Consider the following 15,399-nt stretch of genomic DNA (forward strand, 5'->3'; position numbering starts at 1 on the left):
AGCTGATATTTAGCAGCTAACACAGTCAAGAATAGAAGTGTAATTTATACGTTCACCTCCACTGCAGTGAGCTCCAAAAAAACTGTTATTTTAGTTTAGTTGGGGATTCAATAGAGTTGATAGAGTAAAGTAAATGTTTATACAGTAGCAGTTGACCGTCCTAGTGTGGCTTTATCAGTTACACCCTGACAGTTGTAGCAACTTCAGCATAGCTGTGAGTCCACTTGCGCAAAGGGAAGGCCACCATTTCTTAGTCTATTCCGCAAGAGCTTGTAAAAGTGCTGACAGCCTCCCATATTAATTTTTATTGAGGAAGAGTAGTTCATACTAAGTGCCAATCTTTTGAGTATGGATCCTATGTAGAGTCCATGATGTTGACTCTCAGTGTTATTGCATATCCTTTTAGGCTCCATAACTTCTATCATCCATCCAGTAATGCTAATGTGTTTGGCATTTATCGGCTCTAAGTTTTTGTGATGACAGTAGAAAATATGGGAAATTGGTGTTATTTCCCCCATCTCCTAAACTAATTATGACGATAGAGTGAAGAATTGGCTGTGGGAATATCTGACAGGCTCACAATGACTGCATACTCTTTTCTGACCCTGGGACACCAGCGATACATGAGATACTGTCTCTTTTAATGGAGAAGAAAATCGGATCAGCTTGAAATGGTAGCCGCAGACACCGGGAGGGGTTGTTGTGTTGTGAGGAAGTCCACTGTTCTGGTGGAAGAAGTCATGACTGATGTGTCTGTCTGCGTTATCTGCAGTGCAATAACCCCAAGACCAAGGAGCCCAAGCTGTCGGCGGCCGTGAGGATCGTGCCTGAGTGGGTGGAGTACGACAACAAGATCAAACAGTTACTGCGAGACGTCCAGGAGCAGAAAGACAATGACCGAGCAACGCAGATGCAGAGCCCGACGACTGCACCCTCCTCCTCTCCAGAGAAGACAGGTTAGCATACAGAGACAGAACACTCACTCAGTTTCCATTCCCGTTTTAGCTGCTTCCATACGGTAGAGAAGTCTCTGAACATATCAATCTATATCCCACTGGGCACAGATGTCAATTCAACGTCTATTCCACATTGGTTCAATGTAATTTCATTGAAATGACGTGGAAACAATGTTGATTCAACCAATGTGTGCCCAGTGGGGTGTGTGTATCAATGTATTTTCCCCCTTTATTTTACCTTTTTTATTTCGTTTTTGTCAACTTATTTACAGTTACCCCAAATACAACCCAATGTCCTGACAGGTCTAAACGGTACCAGATAACAGCAGTCATTTCTCACCCTTGTTTACCTTCCAGGAAGCGAACGTGATGAACTCTAGCGCCTGCCCACACTGCTGAAGAGGAGAGGCATATTTGCACCTAATTCTCCTGTGAAGCTTGAAGACTACAAAGATGATGTACATTTCCCACAAACGTACTTTACTTAGCCAAGAAGTATTATGCCTTCCATTGGAAAAGACAGAGGGACAAGAGAAAATCTTTTTTAAAGATTTCGTACAAGTTTTCTATCCAGAGTATGTGTCTTATGAAGGAAATCATTTAATGTAACCCTTTCTTGTGGTTTAATATCAACTTTATGGACAGTAGTTTGCTTCATGGTCTTCTCTTATGTAAAGAAGTATAAAGGGTTAAGAGGAAGTCAAGATTGGTGTAAGTCATTTACAGTCTGTAAAAGGCATTTGAAATGATTGCTCTGATCCTGTATGCAAAGAATCAAATGAATGCGGCACATTCATAAGCTGACTTTAAGATCAGCTTACATTTGAATTTTCATGAGATCATTCTTAGCATTATTGCGCACCAAGCTACATCTAAATTGCCTGGTAATGTAGGCTGCTAATGGGCCTTTTGGTTCGTCTGTTATTGATTGGTGCGATATTGCCATTGACTTAAATGCCCCAACCAAAGTTGTAGAATCAGCGCTTGGAGACAATGTTACAACATTTTGATAATTGATTTATTGTACTACTGGCAAACAATTGCAATGAGGGCTCACATGGCTCATATCTGTGCATTAATGTACTCTGCTGTATAGGGGTTGTAGCTTACACTACACACACTGTGGTCCGAGGCCCACAATGCTGTCTGTCTGAATGATTGCTTCACCAACCATTTCAAATCTCTGCCAAGTGATGCATTACTACAAATGCTTTGTTGCCAGATAGAGAACCTTTATTGTAATCACTGGGAGTAGGACATGGATCTCAGCATTTCACTATCCATTTGCAAATATACGTACATCACAGTACGGTACAATCTAAAATTATTAAGTTATCAATGTTTACATACCTTGTGTTTGTTGGTTAAAGTATGTTACATTTTAGACTGCATTTTTCAATAACTTGAAATGTACAGCAAATCTTCTCAGGAATGAAATAGGTGTTGATGCATTATCAAAACACATTTTATACCTGTCACTGTCTTGTCTTAACAGCCAATAGCAGGGAGCTTGCTCTTAAAAAGCTCAGCTTTTCACCTCACTGTGTGTCAAATGAAGGTGTTTCTTGTCTTTGTCAATTTCAGGTGTGAGGAATAAAATCGGTCTGTGCTACCAAAACCTCATTATGTATATGAACTTCCATTGTCAGAGTGTGATTGATGGAGGTGTGAGTGTGATGTGCCCTGGCTTTTTTTTTTTTTTTTTTACTGGTTATCACAATCCGTTCAAATTTTTCTTGCAGTCTCTGCACTCCCCAAACAGAATATTTGGTTATTGAGGTCACTGTGAGATGAGCCCCGACATCACGTGTAACTGTATCGTGCCATTTCCCCTACATAAAAACGATTGTAGGCCTAAGTTGCTAGAGTCGGACATTCACTATTCAAATGTGTTCTTTACGCCCCTCAATAAAAACACGTTATTGAGTATTTTGCAACTCTTGAGACAAATGTCTAGTAGTTTATACATGCCGTGATATGGCAGACGCTGTTTGCGAATGCTCAGACAGTGACTTGTGTCTAGGCAGACAGCTATTTGGCAACGTAACCTATTCATGACTCAACCATATCCCTTGTAACTCAAAACGGTACTATTGTTGTCGATATGTTCCCTGCCTTTGAGTCAGTATACTATATACCATCATCTTTGGTTTTACCCTGCTCACTTCTTTGTCATCCAGGGGGTGGCCTAGGCGCATCCAGGGTAGCAGCGTATCCATTCTTGCAGGGGGGGGAGAATTTAAGAAGTGCACACTTCGGGAGAAAGGAGAGATTATTGAAAAGCACTTTGTTCAATTTACAGTCAGCACTTGCATATTGAGCAGTTCATCTACAGTGCCTTCAGAAAGTATTCAGACCCCTTGAATTTTTCCACATTTTGTTAAGTTACAGCCTTATTCTAATTCTAAAATGGATAAAACAAATAAAAATCCTCAGCAATCTACACATAATACCCCATAATGACAAAGCGAAAACAGGTTTAGACATTTTTGCAAATGTGTAAAATTTTTAACATAAATACTTTATTTACATAAGTATTCAGACCTTTTGCTAGGACACTTGAAATTGAGCTCAGGTGCATCCTGTTGCCATTGATCCTCCTTGAGATGTTTCTACAACTTGATTGGAGTCCACCTGTGGTAAATTCAATTGATTGGACATGATTTGTCTCCTGAGTGGCGCAGTGGTCTAAGGCACTGCATCGCAGTGCTAACTGTGCCACTAGAGATCCTGGTTCGAATCCAGGCTCTGTCGCAGCTGGCCGCGACCGGGAGACTCATGGGCGGCGCACAATTGGCCCAGCGTCGTCCAGGGTAGGGGAGGGAATGGCCGGCAGGGATGTAGCTCAGTTGATAGAGCATGGCGTTTGCAACGCCAGGGTTGTGGGTTTGTTTCCCACGGGGCCAGTGTAAAAAATAATAATATGTATTCACTAACTGTAAGTCGCTCTGGATAAGAGCGTCTGCTAAATGACTTAAATGTAATGTAATTTGGAAAGGCACACCTGTCTATATAAGGTCCCACAGTTGCATGTCAGAGCAAAAACCAAGCCATGAGGTTGAAGGAATTGTCCGTAGAGCTCCGAGACAGGATTGTATCGAGGCACAGATCTGGGGAAGGGTACCAAAAAATGTCTGCAACATTGAAGGTCCCCAAGAACACAGTGGCCTCCATTCTTAAATGGAAGAAGTTTGGAGCTGCCCGCCCGGCCAAACTGAGCAATCGGGGGAGAAGAGCCTTATTCAGGGAGGTGACCAAGAACCCGATGGTCACTCTGACAGAGCTCTAGAGCTCCTCTGTGGAGCTTGGAGAACCTTCCAGAAGAACAACCATCCATTAGGACAACCATCTCTACTGCACTCCACCAATCAGGCCTTTATGGTAGAGTAGCCAGACGGAAGCCACTCCTCAGTAAAAGGCACGACAGCCCACTTAGAGTTTGCCAAAAGGCACCTAAAGGACTCTGACCATGAGAAACAAGATTCTCTGGTTTGATGAAAGATTGAACTCTTTGGCTTGAATTGCCAAGCGTCACTTCTAGAGGAAACCTGGCACCATCTTTACGGTGAAGCATGGTGGTGGCAGCATCATGCTGTGGGGATGTTTTTCAGCGGCAAGGACTGGGAGACTAGACAGGATCGAGGCAAAGATAAACGGAGCAAAGTATATAGAGATCCTTGATGAAAACCTGCTCCAGAGCGCTCAGGACCTCAGACTGGGGGCGAAGGTTCACCTTCCAACAGGACAACGACCCCTAAGCACACAGTCAAGACAATGCAGGAGTGGCTTCAGGACAAGTCTCTGAATGTCCTTGAGTGGCCCAGCCAGAGCCCGGACTTGAACCCGATCTAACATCTCTGGAGAGACCAGAAAATAGCTGTGCAGCAACGCTCCCCATCCAACCTGACAGAGCTTGAGAGAATCTGCAGAGAAGAATGGGATAAACTCTCCAAATACAGGTGTGCCAAGCTTGTAGCATCATACTCAAGAAGACTCAAGGCTGTAATCGCTGCCAAAGGTGCTTCAACAAAGTACTGAGTAAAGGGTCTGAATACTTATGTAAATGTGATATTTCATTTTTTTTATAAATTAGCAAACATTTCTAAAATCCTGTTTTTGCTTTGTCATTAGTGTATAGATTGAGGGAATAAAAACAATGTAATCAATTTTAGAATAAGGCTGTAACCTAACAAAATGTGGAAAAAGTCAAGGGGTCTGAATACTTTCCGAAGATCTGTAAATGTATAATGGGACATTTGTATTTATTTATTTATTTATTTTATTTCACCTTTATTTAACCAGGTAATCCAGTTGAGAACAAGTTCTCATTTACAACTGCAACCTGGCCAAGATAAAGCAAAGCAGTTCAATAAAAACAAGTTACATATGGGGTAAAACAAAACGTAAAGTCAAAAATACAACAGAAAATCTATATACAGTGTGTGCAAATGTAGCAAGTTATGGAGGTAAGGCAATAAATAGGCCATAGTGCAAAATAATTACAATTAGTATTAACACTGGAGTGATAGATGTGCAGAAGATGATGTGCAAAGATACTGGGGTGCAAATGAGCAAAATAAATAACAATATGGGGATGAGGTAGTTGGGTGGGCTAATTTCAGATGGGCTGTGTACAGGTGCAGTGATCGGTAAGGTGCTCTGACAACTGATGATTAAAGTTAGTGAGGGAGATAAGAGTCTCCAGCTTCAGAGATTTTTGCAGTTCGTTCCAGTCATTGGCAGCAGAGAACTGGAAGGAATGGCGGCCAAAGGAGGTGTTGGCTTTGGGGATGACCAGTGAGATATACATGCTGGAGCGCATACTACGGGTGGGTGTTGCTATGGTGACCAATGAGCTAAGATATGGCGGAGATTTGCCTAGCAGTGATTTATAGATGGCCTAAAGCCAGTGGGTTTGGCGATGAATATGTAGTGAGGACCAGCCAGCAAGAGCGTACAGGTCACAGTGGTGGGTAGTATATGGGGCTTTGGTGACAAAACGGATGGCACTGTGATAGACTACATCCAATTTGCTGAGTAGAGTGTTGGAGGCTATTTTGTAAATGACATCGCCGAAGTCAAGGATCGGTAGGATAGTCCGTTTTACGAGGGCATGTTTGGCAGCATGAGTGAAGGAGGCTTTGTTGCGAAATAGGAAGCCGATTCTAGATTTAACTTTGGATTGGAGATGCTTAATGTGGGTCTGGAAGGAGAGTTTACAGTCTAACCAGACACCTAGGTATTTGATTATTGAATTCCAAAAAGGAATGCCATGACACTATAAGCATAAATATATATTTATTTACAATTCAGAATGACTCCATTCATATAAAAATAGTACTGTATCTATGTACACATTAGTCTTAGGAATGGATACCAATTTTCAGTGTACACCACAAAGGTGGTCGCTTTGGAATTAACCCAGAACTCAATTGTGAGATCCCTGAAGATAGGCGTTGCTGCAAAGATTAGAAAAGATTCATAGAGTTGCATCAGAGTGAACGTAGCTCCAAAAATGTATCATTCAAAAGCAAGGACATCTTTAATCTATTCAAGTTGTCTCAGACATGTCATCATGAAGGTAATTGTGCTCTCCCTGAACGAGGGAGGTTAAGCTACAGCCATACTGGATGAACACGAATAAGCTCCTCTCTTAGGGCTCACTGGTAGTTGAATTTGAAGTTGAACGGTCCGGAGCCGAAGGGGTTAAAGCCCTGGAAACCGCTGTGGAAGTTCTGATGATGGTGTCCTCCCTGCTGGCTCTCTGGGTCCATGGGGTCCTCGCCCTGGTCAAACTTCTGTCTCATCTCTGTACAGGCACACAGACAGACACAGCAATGTTAACGCCACATAACGAAGAGCAACAATGGACTGAGTGGAGGCATTCAGCGTTTTGAAACTGTGAAAGAATGCTTCGAGAGCAGTTGAGAACACTATGCATATTTGACATGTGGCTGGTTTTTCATCCATATGACAGGAGTTGGCAGGAGACACTATTTGATATTAATTGAAAGGGTAGGTAGACAGCCCTGAGTCCTCCCAACCACGTGACGAGGGTACTGATAAATCAACACAACTAAAGCGCAAATTGAAGGTTTGACCATCTAGCACAAAGAGGGTGATACATACAGTATGCAAAAATAAGTCCTAGAAGGGTACTAAGTGACAATTTATATGGAATGTCATGAAAGTATTGGCTTGTAGATGAAGGATAAACATGTCTGCTGCGTTAAATGCACTATGGAGAACTTGGGCATGTACAGAGTGGTGAATGATGAACTCCAGTATATCTGACCCTATACATCGGTCTGCTTCAGTCTTCATTGACATCCACTTGATGTCTGGTTAGTGAACAGCTGCTGAGGGGGGAGTAAGCTCTACCCATAGGACATTTACCTGGATCAGTGAGCACTTCCTTTGCCTGAGCAATGTCAATGAACTTCTTCTCTGCCTTCTTCTTCTCTACAGGGTCCTGGAAGTTGTCTGGGTGCCACTGCTGTGCCTGTTTCCTGTAGGCCTTTACGATCTCCTTCTTCTGGGCAGTCCTGCGACAGGGTCAAACAGAGGTAATACAATTCCGTTCTGCTTTACAGTATTCTACATGAGCTATGACTAGCAGAGCACCCCAGCTGTTTGTAATGCACCTCTTGACTCCCAGGATCTTGTAGTAGTCCCTCTTCTGGGACTGTTTGAGGAGGCGCTGTGCTTTCTCAAGCCCTTCCTTGATCTGCCGGTCATTCTCACTGTGCTCACGGGCAGTCTCATAGTCCTTGATAGCTGCAGAGAGAGTAAACACCCATAAATAACCTATAATACAGTACCTACATGTATTAAATGGGGGGGTCTGTACAATACCACCATTATCTTTGCAGTACAATCAAGAATAAAGACGGCTAATCGGAAGTCTGGTTCTGGTGATTAACCAGATCTGTATTATATGCTGTCTAGTCATGGAGTAAACCCAAACATCTTTAGTTCAGTGTGCTGTGCATCGATTCCAGCAGCCTGTGTAGACTAGAAGGTGGCGTGCGGTGGTTGAAGGCAGCCGTACTCTGTGAGGCGTATTGAGGTGTGTGGCGGACGGGCAGCTGGGCAAGAGGGAGGGAGGATTTAAGAGATGCTGCAGTTTACTGCGCCCTGTGGAGCCTGACAGTTTAAAAGCCCACATGACTGAGTCTGTGATGCTCCCACCCACCCGCCACTCTCTGTGTTCACGCCTAAGCAGATAAAGTGACTTAATGACAATTTACTCCTCCTCTGCTGCCCAGTCAACATCCCCTGCGGTTGCTAGGCTGGTGTAGGAGATGGAGCCCTGGTGCGGGTAGCGCGCGCAGTTCTGACTGCCCAGATCGCCTGTGGCTACATGGAAGCTGCCTGAGCCGCATCGTAGCCAGCCACAGATGCCACGCTATTTATACACTGCAAACACACACTCACTGCCTCCTCTCTGAGGCTAGGAGGAAGCTTTCTAATCAGCTGATTGTTTTGGAACAATTACATTCACACTTTCCACCTTGTAAAATGTTAGCACTCTTGTATAATTTGCTATTTAAATTCTACATCCATGACTAGCTTTTCAATGATTTGTAGTGAGAATTGTTAGTCTAACGTAGCAGTAGAGTACATTTCAGGGATTTGGAAGTACACACCTACACTGTAGCAACACTACTCCAGAGCCAGAGACCACAGGTAAGACTTGGCAAAGTGTTAAGGTCCCTTCCATTTGGCTCGGCCCAGATGGCACCACTGAGCCTGTGTGTGTGTGTGTGTGTGTGTGTTGGCTCTGCCACCACTGAATTGCTAGCAGCTTGATTAACGAGTGGTCCAGGTTGTGCTTACTGCTTACTAGGGTCCAGACCAGAGGGGAAATTGCTCCCTCTGCATTTATAATAATATTGCATCACTTTGGGCTAACTAAATCACTACATGTTGTTGAACAGAAAGAAAACTAAAGTTAGTACATATTTTTCCTCCTATCCTTTTTTATTGTAGTAGCAATCAGTTTCTCACAAATAATTGCTTTCCATACAGACTATAGATTAATGTTACTCTGATAGTAAAACAGTGCCCTCTACTTTCATCCTTCAGAATAACTCATCGGTTATCAACAAACCCTCAACACCACTCCAAAAAACAACAACTGCCAAGACAATGTTGAACAGCAAACCTGAGAAGATTCCACTGATCGGCATGTTGTATGGACAAAGACTCGTCCATGTCAGGAAAAAGTCAGATGCCATTAGAGAAGAGGCGAGTTCCTCCCATACTATGTAAAAGTGCTTTAAGCACTGGAAAATCGCTAAATAAATCAATTCAATTATTAAATATTAATTAGACATTACCTTCCTCGTACTGTTCGTCCAGTAGGTAGGCCTCTGCTCTGTCCTTCAACACGTTTACATTGTGAGGGTCAGACTGAAGGACCTCACTGCACACTGTGATGGCTCTGCTTACATCCTGCTGCTCCTGAACAAGGACACATGCTCAAATTACAACCCCAAACTCACTCAAAATACACAAAAATGTCTAGATTTCATTTGTAATTCAAAAAGCTTTATTGTCCCATCAAATCTACATTACACAGATAGTCATACCTGTGCCAGACAGTGGCAGATGCGCTCCTTGGCATGGTGTGAGTACTGGGGCACATTTGGCTCAGTCTTCATCACTGACTCATATTTACTCACTGCATCTCCATACCTACAAGTAAAACAGGAGTCTTAGTGACTTCTTGCCATCAGGATTTTACTCTTATACAACCTACTCAGAGAATATCACTACACCCCCAGACCTATATGACTCCATCTGTGACATCTGCATTTCTAGTAGCTGATGATGCTAAATGTGATGTCAGATCCATTTAGAGAGACAGTCTGCTTTTAATAGCTTATTGGGGGAGGATAAATCAATAATTTATAGGATATATACAGTATCTCTGCTGATCCAAGGGTATATTCTTACTGCACACACACACGGGGACACACACACACACCTCTGCTGCTGGATCAACTCCTCTGCAGACTGGATCTGTTTGTTGAGCTTCTTCACTTGTTTGTAGTGGCTGTAACACTGCTTATGGTCTGGGTCCAGCTTCAGACATTCTCGAACCTCACTGGCGACATCAGAGAGGAAACAGAACCAGTAGAACCAGTCAGGCATCCTCTCAATGAATTACATCTAGGGATGCAGCTTTGTCCAAATGTACCGTGTGTCAATCTCACATTCACGGACAGTCTTACTTGAGGGACATTTCGTGGTCTCCCAGGTGGTAGTAGATGGTGCTGAGTTTGTAGAAGGCCTGGGTGTTGTCACTCTTCAGTTTGGAGGCAGCTGTCAGGTCACTGATGGCCTTGCCCATCTCTCCCATCTGGATGAAGCACTCTGCCCGCAGCTCTCTGGAGCTCACGTCCCACACACACGTCTGGCAGGGAAACAGTACAGCTCAATACATGTAAACAGATTTGGTATAATGTTATTTATGGTTAGTGGTGAAAGTGACAACATCTAGTCTCAGGAAGAACAGCCACAGATCATAGTGTACTAGCAGGACTTGCTATATCTCTGATGACATTAGGAGTTGGGTCAGGTGTGCCACTCACTTCAATAATTAAGTCCAGGTGGGCCGCAGCGGTGATGTAATCCTTGCGGTCAAAGTTAGCCCGTGACTGAGTCACCCACCTCTGGATTTCATCAGATTTCATGAGCTGACTTTGGGCCTCCTTCTCATCTTTGTCACTAGGGTTCGACTTGAGCTAGAAGATAGAACAATTAATTTTAACCAATAGAAAGGTATGGAAGCAGGCCACATACTACAGCCTATTTACTTGAAAGAAAGTAACACATTCATTGAAAGGATGAACCCTCTATTGTAAATACACTTAAAATAACTGATTCTTAAAAGCGTTACCTAGCACTCCTCCCTTTACTTGCAGTCCTGATCCCTGAACCCATTATCCACCAGTCATCCCCATCATATTGGTCATCATCTCCATGATAGCAATCTTAGTTAATGGGACATACGTTACAAATAGACTTGGCTATCCTATTAGGATTTACTGCTAGCTCAGCCCTGGCAGGGAAGTGATGAATAAATGTGATGCATTACAACATGCCAGTGTAATAGACTGCTGAAGCAGCAGGACAGCATGCACCTCTAGCCAGAGCCGTCGACAACATACTGGCAAAATATGGTACACATAAAACTGTACAGGTCCAAATGCATATTGCCCTCCAACTGTGACTATGGCTCAGTGCCGCCCAATAGCAGGAGCATGATAGTTGACTTCAATTATGGAACTTTCCACACCTTGAGCGGTCTCTTAAATCTACTTCTACTAGCATTTTAAAGAGCAGCATTACAACGGCTCTACATTTTGCCTGGTAAGCCACCTGGGAAGTGTCCTTGAATAATCAATTTAAAGCCAACCAAAAACACTGACTATCTCAATCTTGCTATTCTACATTCTAACGCATAGTGTTCCTTATTGCTTCCCCTCCCTGTATCTGAAGAGGGATGTATAAATGGCCAGGGCCCAAGGGGCTGCAGACCCAGGACAATACCTGAGGTGACACAAGTGACTGACAATCAAACTCTACTGCTAGAGGAATTAGCCTACGTCAAGATTTCCACTGCATGTTCTACTGGGTATACCTACTCGAGAATACCAAATAATTAAAAGTAGAACTGCAAGGGCATTTATGTCTTCTGGCAATGTTATGATGCTCTGGGCAGAATGGTAATACTAATGGAAAATCTATCAGTGATTTTCACTCTTCTACCTTAATGGGCACCTGAAAACTGTCCATGACGGGCAAGAGGAGAGATGACTAGACATCTAATTAAGCTTGGTTTGTACATTGTCTGTCCTACTGAACACAATTTCACATTTCCATTGTTAATTTGGCTTATTGAATATGTCTGATATAAATTATAAAGTAAAATACCAATTTCATAACTGTATTGCATTATCATTATTCCTGTTCAAGTAGGTATTGTTAAATCTTAGCCTTAGGCTATTTGCCAATGAATATGGCAAACAACAAAGCCAATATCTACATTCGTGCAAGTGCATTAATCTGATCAAATCGTTTCCCTTTAGATGTACTGTACTGTAGACGGAGCCGTTTCCACTGGTCAATACTGACATCTCCTGGCTGCTACTCCTTAATTCTGCCATTGAACAAATCACTTCCAGTGAGATTGTTACTGTATGTTGACATTACTTACCACTTTCTTAAAGTCGCTCTCTGCTTCATCTAGTCTCCCCTGCTTCAGGAGTAGATTGCCTCTCTGAAGTCTTGCCTGTTGGAAGAGTGAGAGACGAGATAAGAGTGCGTTTGTGGTTGTTTTTAATGAAATGAACTAAAGTGAGTCTTCCTCTAGTCTAAACAGACTTTAAACACTAGTTTATTAACAGCAGTTTGTAATGTTTCAAGCATACACTGACCTTGAAACAGTAAGATAAACACTCTTCCCCTTTATTTTTCTGCTACTAAAAGTAGACAGTGGACTCACCGATGTGAAGTCTGGTTTGAGTTCAATTACTTTGCTCAGATCCGGCAGAGCAGATTTAGATTTGCCCATGGCCAGGTAGACTGTAGCTCTCCTGTAGTAGGCCATGTAGTTCTTTGGATCCCCATCTGAGCATGATCAAACACAGGCAATGGCAAAACAATAAATATATATTATTTATACTATAGTTATACTATATATTGATAGAAATTATAAAGTAGAAGTAAAGAGGTTTTACACAAATCATAAAACCCTCTTTACTTTACTAAAAAGTGCACATTATGAATATTCAATTTGATTCTACTGTCAACAATTTAAATCCTTTAGTACTGACCAATAGCAGCATGGAAGTGAGAGAGTGCATCAGCCAGCTGTCCAGCAGCAAGGAGTTTCTTCCCCATCTCCAAATGGTTCTCCAAACTTCCATCCTTGCCACATACCCCTGAAACCAAGGAGAATGTCATCCAAAATGTAAGTAACCACAGTTTGTGCAGATTACAGTATTTCCACCTTGTAGTTAGTCTTCCATTGTAGCTCAGTTGGTAGAGCATGGCGCTTGCAACGCCAGGGTTGTGGGTTCGATTCCCACTGGGGGCCAGTATGAAAAATGTATGCACTCACTCTGGATAAGAGCATCTGCTAAATGACTAAAATGTAAAATACAAAGTAGCTAGCTACTCCACTAATGACTAAAGTTTCCATTCACTAGCGCAGTGGTTCCCAACCTTTTTCGGTTACTGTACCACCAACAGTTTTTTGCTCTGCCCTGAGTACCCCTGAAGTACCCCTTCATGTGCATTTGACCAGTAAGACTATTGTCTCATGGGTCTTTTCAAGTACCCCCTGTGGATAGTCCTAGTACCTCTGGTTGGGAAACACTGCACTAGAGTTGCTTTCAATTGTATTGGGTTGCACAAAAACAGTCCATGGGAAGCCAGAAGTTAAATACAATGACTGCCATCAATCACGTGACACCATTCATTCCTATGTGAAGACTCAATAGCGCATTGAAGCTAAATGAAGTCTGTTAAGATGGCTTCTCATGGAGACGTTACATCCGTTGTTTGCGCTACTCCAGGAAGTGATGTTGCAGGCTAGCTCAGTGCTGCCCCTCTCATTGAGTAACTCAAGTTGAAGGCCGACAGGGGTACTGCAGGCTGCCATTAGCAACTAAATTATCCTTATATGCGGTTTTAAACAATCGGTTTTAAAACAATCGGTTCAAGGACATACATCCGGTGTATTAAAAACAATTATTTATACCATGATTGTCTTCGAAACATTTTTTAATTTACACGAACTGACCACTAAGATTGCCATGGCTTCAACGAGAGAGGGCAGTCATTCTCCCCTGGTTAAAAACAATTCCATCTCAACTTACTGTGCCGGTGGGCATGTCGGTTGGTTATTATGAGGGGGAAATTTGAGACAATATCTAAAGGATCGTATTATTAAACACTTTCCAAACTTGGGTTTGTTGTAGACCCACTTCTTCTCTGCTTACCTCATGTAAAAAAATAAAAATAAATCCCAAACAAGTTATTCATTTTGTCCACACATGGCGCACGTGCAGGACTTTTACTTTGACATAAGGTAAGCAGGAAGTTGGTCTACAACAAGACCCACGTTTGGAAAGTATGTTTAATAATACGATATTTTGTCTCATATTCCCCCCTTCGTAATGACCAGTCCAATAAGTTTAAATATAATTGTATTCCCACGGACTATTTGTGCAACCCAATACAATTGAAAGCAACGCTAACGTTAGTGTATGTAAATACACCCGCGTTGCTAAAAGCACCTAGGTGACAGCTGTGATAGTAACAACATTGTAGCCATGTACATTTGACTCCGTTGTAGAACGTTAGCAAGCTAGGTAACTAGCTAGCTAGCGAACAAAGTGCTGTATGCACGTGAAGGCCAACACAAATGATGGAATACATGAAGCACATACTATTGTTAGCTAACTAGTTTGTAAGGCTATCTCCCCTGAAACTCAAACCGCTAACCTAGCTAGTTATCTACACTAACTAACAAACTAGCTAGTATATTTTTGTAGCTACTGTCTGTAGGGCAGGCTACTGGACCTGGTAACATAACTGTAATAAATATAGGTTGAAATCCATTGTCTGAGAATGCTTACCTTCGTATCGCAGGTCAATCAAAACAAGAAGAAAAGGAACATAACTTAAAATTTTGCGCACAACTTGGTTTATTGCAACCATAATTAAGCTCTTAGAAATAAAGGAAAATACTACCTACGATAATTCAAACATGAAACTCTCACGAAATACTTGACAGTCCCATATTAGCTGGATGACAGCTAAAGGGAATCAGTTATCCAACCAGACATAAAGTGAGTCCACCGATCGTGGGTTGCTCTGATTGGGCCATTTGTTGGAAAACTCCGCCCCCCACTGTTTGTTCAACGGAGTCGAGCCACGGCAGCACAAAAGTAAGCAGTAAGTGCGTGTCATTCAATGAGGGGCCAGACGCTATGTAAAATGCATCGATCTAGCTGTAGGCAAGCTCAGTCACGGTTTTGAATAGAAGGCTCAGCCAACAATTAAATATTTCTCTCTACTGTAGCCTAAACTGATGATGATGCTTATTTATATGGGGGTGCAATGGAAATCAAGTATGATTAAGGTTAGGTAGGGCTACGAATGACTGGAAAGTATGATAATCTATGTTTGGGATGTTTTATTTCAGGACATGGGATGCAATACAAAGCCTACAATGGAAAAAAGTTGACCATTGATTAATACCTTCACAGTGTAATTTAGAGTTTAAGGCTACACAGCAATTTGAATAGAATACAAAATAGCTTTTATATATATATATATATATATATATGTGTGTGTGTATATATATGTGTGTATACATACATATATACATACATACATGTGTGTGTATATATGAGTGGACAAA

General features: G+C 42.2%; 2 protein-coding genes across 5 annotated transcripts in view; one reads left to right on the forward strand and one right to left on the reverse strand.

Moving 5' to 3' along the window:
* Positions 1-2,579, forward strand: part of uggt2 (UDP-glucose glycoprotein glucosyltransferase 2) — a 51,755-nt gene extending 49,176 nt beyond the window's left edge. For all 4 annotated transcript variants that reach the window (XM_041844214.1, XM_041844215.1, XM_041844216.1 and 1 more), the window contains 2 exons: positions 773-956; positions 1,314-2,579. In XM_041844214.1, the coding sequence (XP_041700148.1) occupies positions 773-956; positions 1,314-1,336 (207 nt within the window). In that variant the 3' untranslated portion in view covers positions 1,337-2,579. The remainder of the gene's footprint in view (positions 1-772; positions 957-1,313) is intronic.
* A 3,658-nt stretch (positions 2,580-6,237) lies between these two features.
* On the reverse strand, positions 6,238-14,821 carry dnajc3a (DnaJ (Hsp40) homolog, subfamily C, member 3a). The gene is made up of 12 exons (XM_041844228.2): positions 14,612-14,821; positions 12,803-12,910; positions 12,472-12,596; positions 12,184-12,258; positions 10,556-10,708; positions 10,196-10,377; positions 9,949-10,068; positions 9,551-9,656; positions 9,299-9,422; positions 7,601-7,733; positions 7,353-7,501; positions 6,238-6,765 (listed from the first exon to the last, which is right to left on the reverse strand). The coding sequence occupies exons 1-12, from the start codon at positions 14,691-14,693 to the stop codon at positions 6,617-6,619; spliced, it is 1,506 nt and encodes a 501-aa protein (XP_041700162.1). The 5' UTR covers positions 14,694-14,821; the 3' UTR covers positions 6,238-6,616.
* Positions 14,822-15,399: the final 578 nt, after the last annotated feature.

This window comes from Coregonus clupeaformis, chromosome 23 (genome assembly GCF_020615455.1).
Source record: "Coregonus clupeaformis isolate EN_2021a chromosome 23, ASM2061545v1, whole genome shotgun sequence".
Taxonomy (NCBI): Eukaryota; Metazoa; Chordata; class Actinopteri; order Salmoniformes; family Salmonidae; genus Coregonus; species Coregonus clupeaformis.

Coding starts and splice junctions, on each gene's coding strand:
- dnajc3a (XM_041844228.2), bottom strand. CDS start 14,693: ATGGTTGCAATAAACCAAGTTGTGCGCAAAATTTTAAGTTATGTTCCT. Junction 9,657..9,948: donor GAGTTGATCCAGCAGCAGAG/GTGTGTGTGTGT, acceptor TTTTACTTGTAG/GTATGGAGATGCAGTGAGTA. Junction 6,766..7,352: donor GGAAGTGCTCACTGATCCAG/GTAAATGTCCTA, acceptor GTGCCTGTACAG/AGATGAGACAGAAGTTTGAC.